Source organism: Physeter macrocephalus, chromosome 18 (genome assembly GCF_002837175.3).
Source record: "Physeter macrocephalus isolate SW-GA chromosome 18, ASM283717v5, whole genome shotgun sequence".
NCBI classification, from domain to species: Eukaryota; Metazoa; Chordata; class Mammalia; order Artiodactyla; family Physeteridae; genus Physeter; species Physeter macrocephalus.
Genome location: NC_041231.1, coordinates 18,577,831 through 18,597,822, shown reverse-complemented (window position 1 = coordinate 18,597,822; position 19,992 = coordinate 18,577,831). Strand labels below are relative to the sequence as shown.

Below are 19,992 nucleotides of genomic sequence, written 5' to 3'. Positions count from 1 at the left end.
AGAACATGATGGCTATGGATGTTTTAGTTAAAAATCATGATGTCTGATATGTTAGAGGGGCTCTCATTGGGAGGCAGGGGTGGTTTCATCCCTCAGGAGATATTTACAATGTCTGAGGGCATGTCTGGTTGGTTACAACTAAGGGGAGAGGTTCATCTGGATAGAGGCTAGGATGCAGCTAAACATCCTACAATGCCCAGGACAGCCCCGCCATGAGAAGAAATTATCTGCCCCCAGATGTCAAGAGTGCTGAGGTTGAGAAACACTGTTGCAGAATAATAGGAATTCATTGCACCTGTAAATGATTTTACAGTAGTATAAGACCGTCTATATATATGGTCCATTTTATTCCTCACAAAATCTACAAACAATAAATGTTGGAGAGGGTGTGGAAAAAAGGGAACCCTCTTGCACTGTTGGTGCGAATGTAAATTGATACAGCCACTATGGAGAACAGTAAGGAGGTTCCTTAAAAAAACTAAAAATAGAACTACCATGTGACCCAGCAATCCCACTACTGGGCATATATTAAAAAACTACAAATAGAACTACCATACGACCCCGCAATCCCACTACTGGGTATATACCCTGAGAAAACCATAATTCAAAAAGAGTCATGTACCAAAATGTTCATTGCAGCACTATTTACAATAGCCAGGACATGGAAACAACCTAAATGTCCATTAACAGAGGAATGGATAAAGAAGATGTGGTACATATATATAATGGAATATTACTCAGCCATAAAAAGGAACGAAATTGGGTCATTTGTAGACATGGATGGACCTGGAGACTATCATACAGAGTGAAGTAAGTCATAAAGAGAAAAATGAATATCGTATGTTAACGCATATATGTAAATCTGAAAAAATTGCTATAGACAATCTTATTTACAAAGCAGAAATAGAGACACAGATGTAGACAACAAACGTATGGATACCAAGAAGGAAGGGAGGGGCGGGATGAATTGGGAGATTGGGATTGACATATATACACTACTGATGCTGTGTATGAAATAGATAACTGAGAAACTACCGTATAGCACAGGGAACTCTACTCAGTGCTCTGTGGTAACCTAAATGGAAAGGAAATCCCAAAAAGAGGGGATGTATGTATACATATAGCTGATTCACTTTGCTGTACAGTAGAAACTAACACAACATTGTAAAGGAACTATACTCCAATAAAAATTTTTTTAAAAGAAACAGACAAAAAAAATTCTATTACAGATAGAGAAAAAGTAGTATTATTAAACCATCTCCATATGAGAGAACACTGAGACACAGAGATGTTTTCTAAAGGTTGTAAACAACAGAGCCAGGAACCAGCTGCAGCTGCTATAAAAGTTGTCCTTTCTTCTGGACGTCTACTTTCACATATGCGTTATGGGCCTAGCACAGTGCCTGGTATGTGCTGTGACCTCCTGAAGTACCTGTTGGATGAATGGATGTGCACAGAGAGAGATGTGGCTCACTTGTGGAGCACTCACAGGATTTTCAGTGCTGTGCTGGACATTTCATATAATTTACTCCTCATGACAATGCTAGCCGGTGGCAATGCCATGTTCAGAAAAGAAAATAGGCTTAGAAATGCAATATAGGTGGGCAGAGAAGCATCTGACTACAGGACTCTCCATGCTTTTTTACTTTGTCCTAAATTAGAATTCCAATGGTCCGTATGCAAAGTCATGGTTTAGAGAGGCCAAGAGTTTTCCTGTATCTGCCTTGAGCAGTAAGTTAATCAGGTTACTGTTTACCAAACACGTTTCCCACAGAAACACTGACTCTCAAGTAGTCTAAAACAGGATTGGTTTTGTGGGATGGTGAGTAGGTTATTTAGGTTTCAATATTCTTTGAAGGCCATATAAGCATTTCATCACTTGCCTAACTTTACCCCTTGTTTTCTATCCTCCACGGTCAGAAATTACTAAAGGTTGGTAAATCATAGCTTTTACTCAGTCTATACGTGAGGAGAATGGGAAATCCTATGTATACTATTCTTAAATAGAAATGATGTGAATTACCAAAAAACATATATATATATATATATATATATCTTTCCATGATTTATAATGTTCTTTTTAAAGACAGGTTCCAGAGACCATCACCTACAGGCCAAATCTGGCCTGCTCCCTGTTTTCCTAAACAAATTCACCCATGACCATACCCATTCTCTTATGTGTTATGTATCACTGCTTTCACAACGTTGCAAGAGACCCTAGATCCCCAAATGCTCAAAATATTTAAGCATCTGACCCTCTACAGAAAACTTTTTCTGACCTATATTTTTAAAAAAATTCAGTTAAAATCATTCCCTCTGTGTACTTCTTCTTGGGATATCAGATATGAGGATACTAACAGAAACTATTACATAAATGGATGCAAGTTCCCATTTATCATTCACATTTGGCATCATGTACATGCAGTTACTGAGCCAAATTCTTCTGGTGCCCAAACTTCTTTAAGGAATCAGTTATGTGTACTTAGAAGAAGATGCATACATTAATTCGAGCCACTAGAAGGCACAAAGTAACACTTTCAATTCAATGAACACTAACAAGTAGTGCAGTGGGGGTACAAAAATGAATTTCTTGAAAAAAAAGTCTTTATGTTCAAAAACTGACAGGACGGTTTTAACTCAGAGAGGAGGTCACGAAAGGTACCATCATAGCATATCTGAACTATGCTGTGAAAAAGAACTCGGGGATAAAGAGACCATTGCAGGCCAAAGTCACCGCACTGTGGATGAAGAAGTACCCATTGAGCTTTCAACACTAATCCAGGTCCAACCACTGTTCTAAACTCAGTCTGACTCCACCATTATGGTTTATAAGTACACTGTGGTATAAACGACCTGTGTTTGCTCCTGTGCCAAGGTAATGTGTATTTTGTGTATGGTTATTTGTTTTGGTTTGTTATCTTTCCACTAACCTAGACATGGTATCTAACTTTAGGGATCTAATAACTCCTAACCTTTTATAAAGGTATCTTTACTCATATGTTATTTTAATTTACACCCCAAATACCTGCAAGTTTGAGGTGCTTATGATAAATGTCTCATAAAAAATATGACTATAAAATTAGGCATATAGGATAAAAAACTGTAGAGTAAGAAATAAACACCCAAACTGCCCACTGATACACTTTTTACCTAGAGGGTCAGCCAGTAAAACTATTCAGCCTTGCAAGCTACATGGCCTCTTTCACAACTTCTCATCCCTGCCATTGTCACTCGAAAGCCATATATCATTATACAAATTAACATGTGTGACTGTGTTTCCGAAAACCTTTATTTTCAAAACCAGACTACAGGCCAGATTTGGTTCAAAGGCCGTAGTTTGCTGACTCTTGGTCTATGAAAAAAATGTAGTTCTTACAGACACTGTGGTGGAGAATTATATTGTTAATCTTTATCAACTTTAAGAGATTTCATTACCAGAGGAATTTTTGAATTTCTGTATTCTGCTGAATACCTTCTCTGCTTAAAGGCCACCTTAAATAGCTATATATATTTCTCCATCGTTTGGCTCTCAGCCCATATGAGAAAAATGAAAGGAAGGGCCTAAATAAGCCTTTTTTTCTCCTCTAAACTGAGCATGTTGGACTCAGATCTTTCTTGAGGGAACACCATGTGAAACAATCATTGCACTTCACTACCAAAAACAAAAGTCCTCCACTTTCTCCGATGAACTAAACATCTTGATTAAATCTAAGATCAGAGAAGCAACCAAAAGAAATCAAATTCTCTAGCAAGTAGCTTAAATTCTCATAAATCTCTTCCATACCACTCAAAGTTAACCATTTTAATTCTGATCTACCTACGAAAGGGAAGTGTCAACACAAGGACGGATTTTCTTTCCTAAGATTTCAGGACATGTATTTTTCTTCTGCTTTTCACAGTCCGTATTCCTTAGACTGTTCCACGTGGCAAGAAGCAGAGAGCAGCTCAGGTCATCTTGGTTAATGGGGATTTCTTTTAAAGCTACATGGGAAGTAATGAGGAAGGGGAAAAGTCTCAGTAACCTAGCAGACAGGGCAAAAGAAGAACCGGAACATCATTCAACACTGTTCTGAGAACCGTAGCCCTACCCTGCTGTCATCTATTCTGGTAACCCAGCCCCAGTACTAATAGTCCCTCCTGCTCGTCCTTCAGTTCTTCCTATTTACTTTACTTACAGTTTTCTACTTGGCTAACGGCTAAATTCTATCTCTTCTCTGTATAATTTACAGCTTAGATTTTCTCCTAGCTTCCACTGCTTCAGTGTCCCTGCTACTGTATGTTTTCTACTTATTGCTTGCTCTAAGTTTATCTATTATTACCCCAACACACCTATGTTCCATATTCAAATTCCATAAGGGAGAGGAATTAATTGGGTTTGCTAGTCACTATAGAATTCAGAGATTCTGATGGATAAAGAAGTTGTGATACAAATATACAATGGAATACTACCCAACCATAAAAAAGAATAAAATAATGCCATTTGCAGCAACATGGATGAGATTATCATACTAAGTGAAGTAAGTCAGAAAGAGAAAGACAAATACCAAATGATATCACTTATATGTGGAATCTAAAATATGGCACAAATGAACCTATCTACAAAACAGAAACAGACTCACAGACACAGAGATCAGGCTTGTGGTTGCCTGGGGGAAGGAGGTAGGGAGGGGGATGGATTGGGAATTTGGGGTTGGCAGATGCAAACTATTACATTTAAAATGGATAAACCACAAGGTCCTAGTGTATGGGGAACTGTATCCAATCTCCTGGGATAAACCATGATGGAAAAGAATATTTAAAAAAGAATGTATGTATGTGTAAAAAAAAAAAAAAAAAGAATTCAGAGATTCTGTACCAGAACACCTCAAAGATTCTGACCAAGAGGGTGCCTTTTGTTTTGGTGCCCACCGCTGGATAACCAGATGTGGTCCAAGTCACAGGATAATGTGATACAATAAATGGATACCTTTGGTAAGGAAAACCTCAGGAATAAAGTTGTGTGCATGAGAGACTCAAGCATTATGCCCTATCAGATATGCCTTTATTAGTCTACATGAAAATGTTAAGGAATAAAAAGCATCTTCCTTTAGAAAAACTACATAAATTCTATCATTTTTAAATATAACTTTCTTATAAACAGCTGGAATATTTGTCTAAATTCAAGGACTAATTCATTTTCACTTCTTGATGTGATTATTTATAATGTTATAATTATTTATAATGGGGAACTTGTATCTATTTTTGTTTTGTAATTTTAATAAATTTAAGTTTTAAATGACTCAAAGAATTTTATCTCTTTGGGACTTAGCAAACTTTTTGTTGTTTGTTTTTTAATGTTAAGAAAAGTGCACACTGATACTACGACTAATGAAGATGTATGTTTCAAAAAAAAAAATATTGGATGGTCCCTTATATGTTTGTGTTTGAGTAATAGTCTATATGTTTTAAAGAAAATATTATTACACATTGATTATATTACCTGTACTTTACAAAAATTTGTTGAAAATGTGAAAGGAAAACATGGCTAGCCTTGAAATAGTTAATTTTGTGCTGAGTTTAAAATTTTATATCAAAATTATGTTTTAGCTTATAAAATCTTGCAATCTTCTAAACCATTTTATTATTACAATTTAGGAATAATCAGGAAGGATATATAAACATGTAAAACCTGTTTTACATTTCCATTTAAATTTTTCATTTATTTATCTGAGTATCTTAAGTTGGGATCATTTTTCTAATTGGCATTCCAAATAGAAGTATTTTTTTTTCAATACTTCATTAAACAGGGTAAATATCCATGCTATCTCTACAAATGATATGCCAAACAATCAATAAACATTATAATAGCTGTACAATACATTTTTCTAAATACTCAGTGATTGATCACTTCTGCCCAAGTCAATTCCAGAAGAACTACAGAATGGAGAGGAATTTGGATACATCATCATGCTGCGGCCAGTTGGCTCAACAACATGGACCAAGGAAAGAGTACCATTTGTAGAATCGTCAAGGTTTGTTTACAGAAATGAAAGCATCACCCCCCTCTCTCCCTTTGAAGTCAAAGTGGGTGTATATAATAAGAAAGGAGAAGGAGCCCTGAGTACCACGTCCATTGTGTACTCCGGGGAAGATGGTAAGTTGTGGTCAGCACTGGAATGCTCCTCCTTGAGACTGTATGTATATTTTGCATTTGTTTTCATGAACAACTCTGCTGAAGATCGTTGTGTCTTTCTCTGGATGGTAGAACCTCAACTGGCCCCAAGGGGAACTTCTGTTCAAAGTTTTTCTGCTTCGGAAATGGAGGTTTCATGGAATGCTATTGCCTGGAATAGAAACACTGGAAGAGTTCTGGGCTATGAGGTAATCCACATTAATTTCACTTTCTACTATGAATATGCCAGCTAGCAATAGCTCTGTTCAACAGTCCTGTACTACTAACCTATTTCTTAGTGTATGATAGTATATGTCTAAAGCTATAGAGAGGAATTAATGGAGGGGATCTTTCCAGGTGATCTTAAGCAAGCAAACTAACAAATGGTAGCATTTAAAAAGTAATCAGGTGATAATCTTATTCAATCATCCAAATTGCAGTCATGTTTGTTTTTTGGGGAGAAGTAAACATTTAATCTTCAGTGATCTTAAACCATAGAAGAATCTCACTGGGAAACCTACTCTAAGAACTGGAGCATAACTTGAAAAAAATTAGTCATCTCGGAAAAGGCAGTTAAGCGATAAGAAAAAGCCTACATTCTCCTAATCTGTCATTTATAGTCTATCTAGAAAGAGGCAAATCACTTTGAATTTATGGACCTTCATTCTCACAAAGTTAAGGGATGAGACTTATTAATCACTTATTGTTCCTTTGACTTGTAAATCTAATGATTCACAAAATGAGTTACAAGGTTTACTTTATTTTGGAGTTAGGATAAAATTATGATTTTGCCTTGTACTGTTCTTTTTTTTTTTCTTTTTATCTGAACCCTCTTGTCCAAACAGAAAGTTCTACTCATATGGTAACAGATAGATGCCTCTGCCACTCCAATCCTAGAATGCCTTAACTGTTATCTGAATCCTATTTATTTCTCAAAGCTCATCTCTAGTCTCCCCTGCTCTTTGAACCCTTCTCTGATCACTCCCTGATACTATCTTTCTTCAAATTCTTTTAGCATTTATTTCCATATCGCTTTTTTGGGATGCATTCTCTGCTTTCTTTTTTACATATGTACTCTAATATCTTAACTAGATTATAAGAGGTTCAAAGGCAGGCACTATGCTTTATTCTCTCTTGCCTTTTCCAATGTGCCTAAAACAGTGCTAATGCACAGGAAGACCTCAGTATAAGTTAAATTATTAATTCATCTGTGATTTAAAAAACTCTCCAGGAAATGTCAATAGTAAAACATAATGTAAGTCTTTGATTGATAGTATGAATCTTGTTTTTTTCTGACTTATTGTATACCCTTTGTTAAAGCTGTCAACCTTTAGATATTTCATGAAATATTTTATTGTGGTAATCTTAAAAAAACCTAGGTTCTCTAATTTCCATTGTGAATTTGTATTCTTTTTTTTAATTTCTTCCCTATAAATTTTGGACTTTGATTATTTTGTTATTATTGTATAACCATTTTAATTGGAAAATATTCTCTCATTTATGCTCCTGACTTCTTCCCATATGCCACTGTGGTTGACAGCTGTTAGGAAACAATAAATTTTTTTGTTCTTTGTTTTTAATGATCAGGTCTTATACTGGACAGATGACTCCAAAGAATCCGTGATTGGTAAAATTAGGGTCAGTGGAAATGTCACAACCAAAAACATCACAGGGCTGAAAGCTAACACCGTCTACTTTGCTTCCGTTAGAGCTTACAACACTGCTGGGACAGGGCCCTCAAGTGCCCCAGTCAATGGGACCACCAAGAAGTCTCGTAAGTATACATCACATTGCAGGGACCAAGATTCACCTACAGTTAGAAACATTCCTTTGCTCAATCTCCATTTCATTCTTACCACCTCATCATTTTACTGATCACTTTATTTAGTCAAGTGGGTTTGTCCCTTAAATCTGGATAATTGCTGAAACTTTCTGGTAACAATCAAAATGAACTGTTCTGATCTTTTTGGAATTGCAAAAGAGAAAATATTTTCAGTATAAATGAAAGACAGAGAATATAATGGCTCCAATGCCCTCTTCCAACTTGAGTTCATAACCTGACCTCCCATCCTTGGAATGTTAAGTGGTTACTTAATCTTTCAGGCTCAAGATCCTCATCTGTAAAATGAAGGAAAAATAGTACCTATTTTCTCACTGGGTTTTGTTCAAGATTAAAAGAGATAATTAATAGAAAGTGTCCAGTACATACTTTAGTAAATGCTTAGTCAATGATTTTTTGTTTGTTTTTGTTGGTTTGGTTTACCATTTGAGTCTTGATGTGATCCTTGCACTGTCAGATACTGGCTCTGCCAGTAGCCAGAGATTTGTGTTCTAATTCTGGGTACGTCAGTGACTCATGACCTGCTACAGGACAAGACATTCCATTTTTCTGCTTTAATTTTCTTAACTGTCAAATGGAAATTTTCTCTGCCCTCACTATTTTCTCAAATTATCAGTGAGGCACAAACGAGGTTCTGATTATAGGAGCACATTGGAAAATACAAAGTACTGTGGAACTGCTAAGCAGGAAACAAACAGATGAACAAAAACTCTCTAGTACCAGTCCATTTTAAGGGAAGAGTACGTGTGGATCAACAACTCTTAAACCAGCTCTCCTTCAATCCCCTAGTTTGATAAAGACTACGTCATGAGTGATCTTCTAGAACTGACTAGCTAGAGACGTGGTTCTATTCCTCTTCCTGTTTTACTTCATTTTAACCAAGTTGATGAAGTCATTGCCATATACCTGCATGAACGATTTGCTTCCATGGTCCTTCTGGAGTCTAGCCTCTTTCAGTTAATCTGAAAATCTGATTGAAATCTCCAATCAATCAGTGGTTTTAAATTTGCCCAGACATTTCCTTCTAACTGACTGAGAGATGCCAAACTCACAGAAACTCTTGTTTGTAATTTAGTTTCTATCTCAGGCAAAATCAAGGGTGATTAGAAATGCGTAAAGGTAGTATCAAAAAAACCTCACAGATCTAACAGATCTGTGACAAACTGACAGACATTTTAGTGTAGCTGTTGATGTAACACTCAAGCCGACTCATATTACATGCGAGTCCATTAACCAGTTTAAGGTGGGCTGAGACCTGAACAATAAACTTAATTATCGAAAAGATATAGAGATATAGATATATACATGATATACATAGGAGACCATGTATATACATCTATATATACACACACACATATACAACTGTCCTTCAGTAGCCTAGCGGGATTGATTCCAGGAGCATCCACAGATGCCCAAGTCCCTTATGTAAAATGGCACAGGGTTTGCATATAACCTACATACACCCTCCGTATAATTTAAATCATCTCTAGATTACTTATTATACCTAAAACAATAAATTTTATGTAACTAGGTGCAAATACAATGTAAATGCTATGTAAACAGTTGTTAGCAAATTCAAGTTTTGCTTTTTGGAACTTTCTGGAATTTTTTTCAAATATTTTCAATCCTAACTTGGTTGAATCTGCCAATGTGGAACCCAGAGATATGCAGATACAGAGGGCCACCTGTAAAAACATACATACATACATATATACATATAACCTTAAAAATAATTTTTTTCCTTTAACTTGAATTTGCTAGTTTGATTGTCCATGCAACCTAAATTAACCATGTGATAGTTTGTGCTAACCTACTCTATGTGTTTAAGCAGAAAACTTGTTTTAGACACAGTAGCATCAGGTTTGCTCAGTTGACCCACTTGGTCCTACAAATGGGCTTGACTGAAATTTGGATTAAATGCCCAGAACATTGTTGGTGGTTTGTCTGAGTGTTCACATGAGATCAGCCTTATCAAAGAGTAGGAGACATATCCTTTGAAAACACTTTAATTAACAGGGAGTAATTTTATCAAGATACAGTGCTAGAATATATCTGCTGAGAGAAGAGTGAGATGAGAGTCAAAGTATAAAGTGAAGTTTAGTGTTTCTTTAGCATCCACCTTCTTTTTTGAATCAATTAAACACACAAAAACCCTTGTAATTCCTAATCTCTTTCATAAAAACCTTGTTTCAATATTTCTTAAATTTGGCTTTCACCAGCCTGTGTGCATCAGCATTTTTATAAAGATATCCAACAAGGACTTGAGAATAAGGTTCTACAAGACTCTATCTCGTATTTGGATACCAATAAAACCTCTAATTTTATTCTTTCACGATTTTTTATCACTAACATTATGAAAATAGAATAGAAACTACTTTAGTCTCCTATTGTTGCTATTCAAATTACCACAACTTAGTGGTTTAAAACAATATAAATTTGTTTTCATACACTTCTAGAGGTCAAAAGTCAGAAATGAGTTTCACTGGCTGGAAAACAAGATATGGGCAAGGGCTGTGTTCCTTTTGGAAACTCTAGAAGAGCATTTGTTTCCGTGCATTTTCTGTCTTTTAGAGAGCCTTCTCCCCTTGGCTTGTGGCCCCTGACTCTATCTTCAATGCCAGCCTCATGGTATCCTCAAGTCTTCCTCTGACTCTGACTTACTCTTCTATCTTCACATACCCTCTGACTCTGGCTCTCTTGCCTCCTTTTTTCCTTCATCAGCATCCTTGTAATTACATTGAACCCACCCAGAGAATCCAGGATTATTTATCCACGTCAAGATCCTTAACATAATCACATGTGCAACAAGTAACATATCCACAGGTTTTGGGGATTAGAATCTGGACATGTTTGGGAGGCCCTTATTCTGCCTATGACAGTTACAAAATACTGAGCACTCATGTCCCAAGCCCAGCGTTATGTTCTACATACTTATCTCAATTATTACAACACATCAAGGAGTATGTTATTTTAATTCCTAGATACAAGAAAACAGATGCTTAAAAAGGTTCTGCTGTGGCATCTGTTGAACTGGCATACTATGAACATGGACTCTCTGAATCTCTGGATCCCATGGACATTGTACTAGCTTGCAATCTTCATCTCTAACCATCTAAATAGTCTCTCTCCCTCCAGACTCTCAAACTTCAGTCCAGACCTCAAACTGGCTTGAGATTTTTATCCCTAAAATGGAATCATACTCTCTTCTAATTCCAAAATTTCACTGCCCCCTCTATTCCAGAGAACAAAGAGTAGAGAAAGGTGTACAAGATCTTTCACAGTCTGTCCCCAAATTTCTTTTAATCCCATTCCTCATCTAGCACTCGCAGCACCAGACTTACTGATCTTCTAAAGTTTAACATTCACTTATCTAATTTCACGCATACTCCCAGTTTGTAGTGGTCCCACCATGCCTATAAACAGACAAATATCTTTTCTACTAATCTATAAATTTCCCCTTTAATATATTTGCATTTTACTGGGTTATTCTATAACTTTGGCCCATTGTGAAATATTGTTGGAAATAGCTAGAAAAGAACTTCAGAGTGAAATAAAGTCGGGTATGAATCCCAGCCCAGCCATGAACTGTGTGGTAAGTCTAATTACTTAATAACTCAGAACACATTTTCTCAACTGAAAAACAGAGATGACTGTACTTTCCTCTAGAGTTTGCTCTGAGAACTAAAGGATATAATATACATCAAGGTGACCCAGAGGCAGCCATATAGTGAGAGCTCAATGTGTAGTAACATATATTATTATATTTCTTCTTTAGAGGTGATTTCACTTTCTTTGCATTTCTTAAAGTAGGAAAGCCCATCTACTTTCTACTTTCTTTCTTTTCATAAATTTGGTGCAGAAATTTTCTTCAGGGGTGATGGAAGGACAGGCAAAGCAAAGATGAGAAATGGCTTTAATGAAACATTGACGATAGCTCTGATTCTAAGTGCTATTCCTGGATCTAACTATGATTTTCCATGTCCTTGAGATGACACCGACATTACCTCTGAATAGTGGTGACAGCAAAAAATTCTGCAGCCATCACACATTCATACTGTCACTGTCTAGATTTTCCATTTGATATTTGATCATCCATTGTAAATTCTGAGAAAGCAGAGCTCACATTTACCAAAATCTCTGCCTATTCTGACTGGGTATGCTAAACAGAAGACAGAGTCTTTTTTTTTGAAACATGATGAATTAGTTAATCATTCAAGAAAGTAGTGCCTGCCATGAGCCATGCACAGGGTTAGGTGCCTAATGGAGATTAAAACAGGAACGATACCTGCCTTCGGGCAATTGCTATCTTAGTGGGGAGGCAACTTAAAACAAGAAAAAAAAATGAAATGAAATAATCAAAAATTATGAAAAGTAATATGAAGAAAACAAGAGGCTGAGATATACATAAGGAGGACCTATACGGGGAAGGCTATATATTTTGATATGACATAAAAGATAAAAAGGAGCTAGTGGACAAAGAGACCTCCAAACAGAAGGAACAGCATATGTAAAGCTTCTGAAGTCTTTGTTATTATTGTTGCTGGTGATGTTGATAGCCTTACAGGTTTTTTTAAAGTAAATATCAGTGGTTTAACATTAAGTATTATAGCTTACTAAAAATTATATCTTTCCAAAAGACAACTAAGGAGCACTGCAAGTACAAATATATTGTGATCCACACAGACGTCACTTAAATGGAATTTAGATTTACAACCAAAGGGAGAAAAATATTTACATCAATATCAAAAGGAAAAAGCACTGCTTATGTAGACAGAAGTATTCAGAGCCAGTAACAGAAAGTGTTTGCAAATTTTGGTTCAATTTGGCCCCTGACGTCGACTGACTAGCACTCTGTACTGGATTTTTCTTGCTGTAAATAATGCAATCAATCCATATTTAGACATAAAGGAAGCATTAAGCTTTTATTTCATCTTGCACTTATGTTCTTTCTCTCTTTCCCAAATGTCAACCCCATGCTGTTACTTAGAAGTGTAACATAAGAAGTTGTTTTTGAATTGAATTCACAGTGTGAACTACAGTGGAATATAAATGCCATCTACAGAAAAATTGATCACAGCGAAGCCATTAGAGCTGCAGAGGGCTACTTTAATGTTGCTCTGTCATTTGATTAATAGAAAATTATTTAGTCTTTGGAAATTGCCTGCAAAATTCTTTCAGTAAACTAGAAAAGTGCTTGTTGGTTGAGTAGGTACTTGGTACTTGTACCAAGTAGGTACGAACATCCATGGCATGTGTTTTATATTAGCCACATGACAGTATTTTGTTTTCCTAGGTAATATAAATTTCAATTTCATCAGAGATATTTGCAATCCAGTTTAAGCAAATACATCAAATTCATGAAACCAGAGCTGTTAAAGGTGTTCATAATAAGATGATGGCCTTTTGAAGCACATTTTAGAAACTTAAAAAAAATATACTAGACACAAGGCATTGGCATTGGAGTCACACTCATGGACAAAGATAAGAAAAGCTATAGACTATGAGAACTTCCCAGAAAATTAGCTGAGACTTCACCACTTTATCTGCCTTTCAAAAAGCACATAAAGAACCCAAGTAAGAGCAAAATTATTAAGGGAAAATCTTGAGTATACCCTAATTATATTTAAGAAGTGAATCTTTTGCAAACTTTGGAATTCTGTTATTAGTAGCAAACCACATTGAACACAATGGAAAAACTGATTATGTCATAATGCCACAGTGAAGAACTGCTACTCCCACGAAGAGAATTAACATTACTGAGCTATTTAGTTTGCACCACTAACCAAGATAGGAATATTTCCTATTTTATTTCGTGGAAGTTAAAAGTCATAACTAGAATATTTTAGTCTCATTCCAAAGACTGGAAAACCAGGCCTCTTGGAAGAGACTGGATACAGATTCAGGTCTCTCTGACTTCAAAGCCCAACTCTTTACACCTCCCAGATAGCATGAGAGGTAAAGCATTCCAAATAATCCACACAATTGGCCATTCATACCGTGAGTTCATTCCTGACGAATGTTTCTCATTTTATGTCCATGGAAAGCCTTAATTCTGCTTTGGTAGATGAGGAAATAAATGCAAATGTTCCAGTATCAGAGACACAATCACTACCATATAGTTAGTAGAAGTCAGTTCTTCTCTCTTTCCGTCTGGTGCTTCATCAATGGATTCATAGTGTTAAAAGTAGTACTTTTGGGCTTCCCTGGTGGTGCAGTGGTTGAGAGTCCACCTGCCGATGCAGGAGACACGGGTTCGTGCCCCGGTCCGGGAAGATCCCACATGCCGCGGAGCAGCTGGGCCCGTGAGCCATGGCCGCTGAGCCTGCGCGTCCGGAGCCTGTGCTCCGCAACGGGAGAGGCCACAACAGTGAGAGGCCCGCGTAACAAAAAAAAAAAAAAAAAAAAAAAAAAAAAAGTAGTACTTTTTATCTAAACATGCAAACAAACAGAAAAGGCACAGCAATAGATGAAACCTTCAGAATTCATCACTGCCAGTGACATCAAAGGATTGAATTTATATTTTTGCTGTATTGATTGTATGATGTTGTTAATGTTAGCACTTTGTTTTAAAGAACAAAGTAAAAGAAATGAGTCACAAGAGTATATTAGATATTAAAACTGTGGTATCTTATGAGAATTTTTATATTATTTCTTTTATAGCTGAGAAAAAGATTAGAAAAGGCACTTTGGGATAAGTTGAGGGAAAATAGTTACAAAACTATAATCATTGCCATCAGTCCTTCAGAAATAAACGTACTGACAATCATTCACTGAGTTCTTACCAAGCGCAAAACTCTCAGTCTTTTTATTATGATTGGGTTTATATTGCCAAGAAACGTACTAGGGCATGGTTGATCCAATTGGCATGTTCGTCTTATAAATTCACGTGGATTGCTATAGGTTTGGCCATGTCAATTGGCCTTGATTATAGGACAGTATAATGAATGGACTGGCCATACTGTGTCACCTATGGATCTTCCCACAGCCCAGTACATAATTAATGTGACCCAAGAAAATCACACAGGACCCCAAGTAGTTTTTCTTTAGCCATCTATTACACAGTCACTTATTCAACATATATGAAATATATGCCTCCCCCTACATGCTAAGCACCATGCTAGATGATGGAATACAGAGTTGAACAAGGAATATGTCCTCAGTAAATTTAAATAAACACAGAGCACGAATAGCTATAATTCAATGTGATAAATTCATAATAAAATATGAACTGAGTCCCATGAGATCATAGGGGAAACATTTATCTCTCCACTACGTCCCAAATGAGGTGTAAGTGACTGGGTGAATGATATCCCAGGGGCTTGGCGAAGGCAAGTAGATGTATCATAATGCAATGTTGGACAGCCTGTGATTCTTCCAGTGGCACATAAGACATTAAACAGCAGTTGAGTCAAAACTCCAAAAGAAATCATTTCTATTTCCATCAGTATTATAATGAGTTAAATATTATGCTCATTCAGCCTCACAAATTCAAATAAGATGGCCAAAAACATCTTGCTGGGTAGTTTTATCTTTGCCTTTGCTATCCAGCTGAATTATTTTTAATGTCTCCAGTTTCTTAAATCTCAAAAATAATCATGTGGACTCAAATCTTTGAGAAGCAGTATGCTGTCATGGAGAAAAACTAGATTAAAAATCAAGAGACCAGGATTCTGACTGGGATCAGCCACTCATTAGCTGCATGCTTTTGAAGAAGTAATTTCCAACCTGGACTCTAGTTTGCTTGCATGTAAAATTTTTCAGTTGGACAAGATCCATTAATTTAGAAGGCTGATTCTCAATACGTCTTCCCTTACTTCCCACTACGTTTCTCCCAGAAAACATTAATTTCAGGGAACTAAAAGCACAGTTTGGATTTAGAGTAGACACCTTTTGGGATGATCATCCAGTTTGTAATTTTCCCTCTTCAGGGTTCCTACCAGCTCTATCTATATTAAGTGACATGTATCTTTCTCACTGTCTAGCCACAATTGATTGGGCTAAGATAGAATATGGCCAAATTAAGCCAATCATCAGCTTTTACTTGGAAATTCTAGCTTGGACTATCTCTGAACAGAGGAAATTTCAAACCTCAGGTGTAGGTGAGCAGTCATGATTTCTGCCACACAGACTGAGAAGAACAAAGAGATGGTCTATGGCAAGATGAGCATGCAGCAAAAACTACTGTGAGAGGTACAGAGAGGAACTTCTTGGTTTTTGGACATTTTTTGTCCCTTCTGAGGCTCTGCTGCATTCTGCCATGAATTCTAAGAGAGTCTCCTATATCCTTCACAGTATATTCCTAATATTTTATTTTAAAACACCTTGAGTTGGTTGTATTACTTACAGTGAAAGTCCTAACTAGTACATGATTATTAAGTAAAGGACTACTAGGAATGAATACCTTTGTGTTGCTATATGTAAAAAGTTTGCTGCCTGAGTTTGTCTGCGATGCTTATTGATTGATGGACAAATTAAACACTAGATAAAGGAGTCCTCCCTCTCACATACAGCGAAGTAAACAAATTCAACAGCAGTGATTAATAAATTAATACTGGACATCCAGCACACCATTATTAATTCATAAGTTTGTCACAGATATTTCCAAATGACCGGAATTTGAATGAATTTGCTTACTCTGATTAAAATTAATATATTTCAAAAGACATTGAAAACATTTTAGCTCCTTCTATGCTAATTATCCACGATTTATTTTCCCTTTTCATGTCGATGGGTCATACAGTAACCATGAGCTAATTTATATTCATTTGGATCTTTGATTATCTTTTTAAAGCTCCAAGCCAACCACCAGCTAACATTGCCTGGAAGCTGGCAAACTCTAAATTATGCCTAAACTGGGAGCATGTAAAAACCATGGAAAATGAGTCTGAAGTATTGGGCTACAAGGTGAGTATTCTGTTTTTCTTTTAACCATATCAATTAACTTACTAAGGAACCAGAAATGTCAGAACCAAATAAGAAACAAATTTTATGCACATGGAAATATAGGAATCTTTTTTTTCCAATGTTCTGAAAATACTTGGCATTGCTGCTTTTAAATTCTTCATGGAAAATTTTATATTGTGAGGTCAGAATGTGTCATGGAGCATTAAGAAATAAAACTTTATAGCATGCAACATTCTTTTTTCAAGTGACTCCCCTTGCCATCAAAAAATGATGGTGTATGTAGATAGCAACTGTGAGATGAGTATGAGGTAAAAAGTATATTCAAATAGAATTTCTAGAACTTAGGCTACAGTAGGATATCATCTTTTCACAACATAAAAGGACTCCAACAAGAGTATAGTCAAATACTCAGAGCAAACCATTTCCATCAGTGGTAATGAACATCCTCTCCTGGCAAATGCATATAGTATTCAGACATCTGAAATGGGTCCAAACTAACCAGTAACTTTTCACGGCAAGCTCCAAAGATAATGGCCTCAAGCTGTTTAATTAACAGAGATAAATCTATTCTCATTTCAGAAGCACTGGCCAAAAAGGAAACCTTTCTCTTAACAACTAAATTTAAAGAAAAGGCACAGACCAGATATTTCCATCCAAGGATTACAGCATGTATAATGCTCGCAGTGTTACAGTGTTCCCTAAGAGTTTCGGAACCTTAGATAAGCAACATGTCCATTTAACTTGATTCACCATTTTATTCAGATTCTGTACCGGCAAAACAGACAGAGTAAAACTCATATTTTGGAAACAAACAACACATCTGCTGAGCTTCTGGTTCCATTTGAAGAGGACTACTTGATTGAAATAAGAACAGTTAGTGATGGTGGGGATGGAAGCAGCAGTGAGGAAATTAGGATTCCAAAAATGTCAAGTAAGTTGAATCACCATTCCTGTTGTAGATTTTGAATCCAGATAGATGCCAGCATGAAATCTGGGCTCTATGAATCTTTCCAATTCTTGTTTAAATGTTGGGTGAAAAAATAAAAGGTCTATGGTTCCATTTTCCAATTGTGAGCAAGAGGTGATGAGTCAACTTTCTTTAATCCCTCAGATTTACAACATGCTTATATATCACAAACAATTTTATATTTCCTCATTTGAATCTAAAAAAAAAAAACCCTCACAACTGTGTGTCATTGGTATATGCTTCATTCTATTGGCACAAAAACAATAAAGTTTTTCCATGGGTACTTACTTGGAGGCTTCTGAGAGCAAGGATAGCAAATATGAAGCACATGTATATAACCCCTCTATTCCCATTTTCATGGCGGACATCACTAATCTATTACGACATTCATACTGAGCTGAGTCAGCACTTTCAAATCCTCTCAATATGATGTCCTAAGCAGGTAACACCAATCGGTCATATTTAGCATGTAATAATAATTTAGTATTTCTGCTTTAGAAGAATCGCTCACGTATCTACCTGAAGCTGTGACTGAGTATAAGTCATCAGCCGCCATGTTAGCCAATCCTACTCTGCCCTGTAGTCAGACTTGGCCAATTTTAGGCATTTTTCTTTTTTCTTTTTATATTTAGAACAGATATCCTAAGACAGAGGGTTAAATACACTTTCTAAAATTAAATCCAATATAAGTGAAACAAGTGTACTAAAATGTGTTATTAAAAGAGAAATAACAGTATGCATTTTAGTTCATGAAGAATGAATCTAACAAGTAATTTTACTTTTTCTCAAGACATTTTGTTTCATTTTTATATTTTGCAGGTTTGAGTTCCAGAGGAGTTTCAGTCTTAGAACCTAGCATCCATTTTCTGTCAATTGTCATCATGATTTTTTACTGTTTTGCTATTCAGCCTCTTATATGATGAAGAAAACAATAAATCTTTGAGGGTGTTTTTTGATTCTAATTCAGGCAGTCAACAAATATTTTAAAGCATCTACTATGTGCCATACTCGTGCTGCATGGGAGGGAATGAAACAACGGTGAATAAAAATACAGTCTTCCTTCTCTCTCCTGGAGCTTATATAAATGCTGAAGTATGTTTTTGGCTGTGTTGGGTCTTCGTTTCTGTGCGAGGGCTTTCTCTAGTTGCGGCAAGCAGGGGCCACTCTTCATCGCGGCGCACGGGCCTTTCACTGTCGTGGCCTCTCTTGTTGCGGGGCACAGGCTCCAGACGCGCAGGGTCAGTAGTTGTGGCTCACGGGCCCAGTTGCCCCACGGCATGTGGGATATTCCCAGACCAGGGCTCGAACCTGTGTCCCTTGCATTGGCAGGTGGATTCTTAACCACTGCGCCACCAGGGAAGCCCCTCTTTGAGTTTTTTTTGAAAGCAAATCATTCTGTAAATAAGCTCTTAGCCCCTGTTACAAGATACATTCTTAAAACTGACTTGTTTGGAAAGAAAAAATGTATATTATGAAAATCTTGCAAATATCTATGGTTCATTAATAAAACAATTTTAAACACTTTGGAATTTTAAAGTCCACACATGATTACACACATTCAGAAGGTGCCAAATTAATGCATGGAGTTGTCACTGCTGTGGCTTTTAAGTGACTTAAATGGAGAGTATAAATAATTTTATTGATGACGATGGTCAATATGAAAGAAATTGAAGTTTCCATAGCTAAGATGTCCATTTTTTATATGCTCCAGGCAATTTAATTCAGTAAATTAAAATTTCACCCTAGTTGGAAATAAAATAAAATCATTTGTTTATCCTCGGGGTTCTTTAAAAATGTAAGCTATTGTAAAGCATGCTGTGTTTTATCTCTGAATCAAGTTGGGACAAGAAATATTTGTACCCAGTAATATATCCATGTACTTGATGTTCTTCTCAACTAACTTTCCTATCAGGTTCGGTAATAAAAATGACAAAAAAAGCGCTTTCTGGCAAAGAAAAAGAAAAGAAGGGAAAAAGGAACCAGCGAAAACATCTAATGAATCTTGTATACAGTAAACAATTTCTTACAGCAAAGTTTAATTTTAAAATCAATTCTGAATTCTCCCAAGGAAGAGGTTGCATGAACAATTCTCAGGTAATTATTACAAAGTGTTAGCAATGTGTGTGGTCT

The 19,992-nt window shown here is 36.3% G+C and overlaps 1 protein-coding gene across 4 annotated transcripts in view; it reads left to right on the top strand.

Annotated features, from left to right (window-relative positions):
- The window catches only part of CNTN6 (contactin 6), a 152,152-nt gene extending 133,370 nt beyond the window's left edge, over positions 1 to 18,782 (top strand). For all 4 annotated transcript variants that reach the window (XM_024123967.1, XM_024123968.1, XM_024123966.1 and 1 more), the window contains 6 exons: positions 5,899 to 6,133; positions 6,245 to 6,360; positions 7,739 to 7,925; positions 16,783 to 16,895; positions 17,658 to 17,826; positions 18,682 to 18,782. In XM_024123967.1, the coding sequence (XP_023979735.1) occupies positions 5,899 to 6,133; positions 6,245 to 6,360; positions 7,739 to 7,925; positions 16,783 to 16,895; positions 17,658 to 17,826; positions 18,682 to 18,782 (921 nt within the window). The remainder of the gene's footprint in view (positions 1 to 5,898; positions 6,134 to 6,244; positions 6,361 to 7,738; positions 7,926 to 16,782; positions 16,896 to 17,657; positions 17,827 to 18,681) is intronic.
- The last annotated feature ends 1,210 nt before the right edge of the window (positions 18,783 to 19,992 follow it).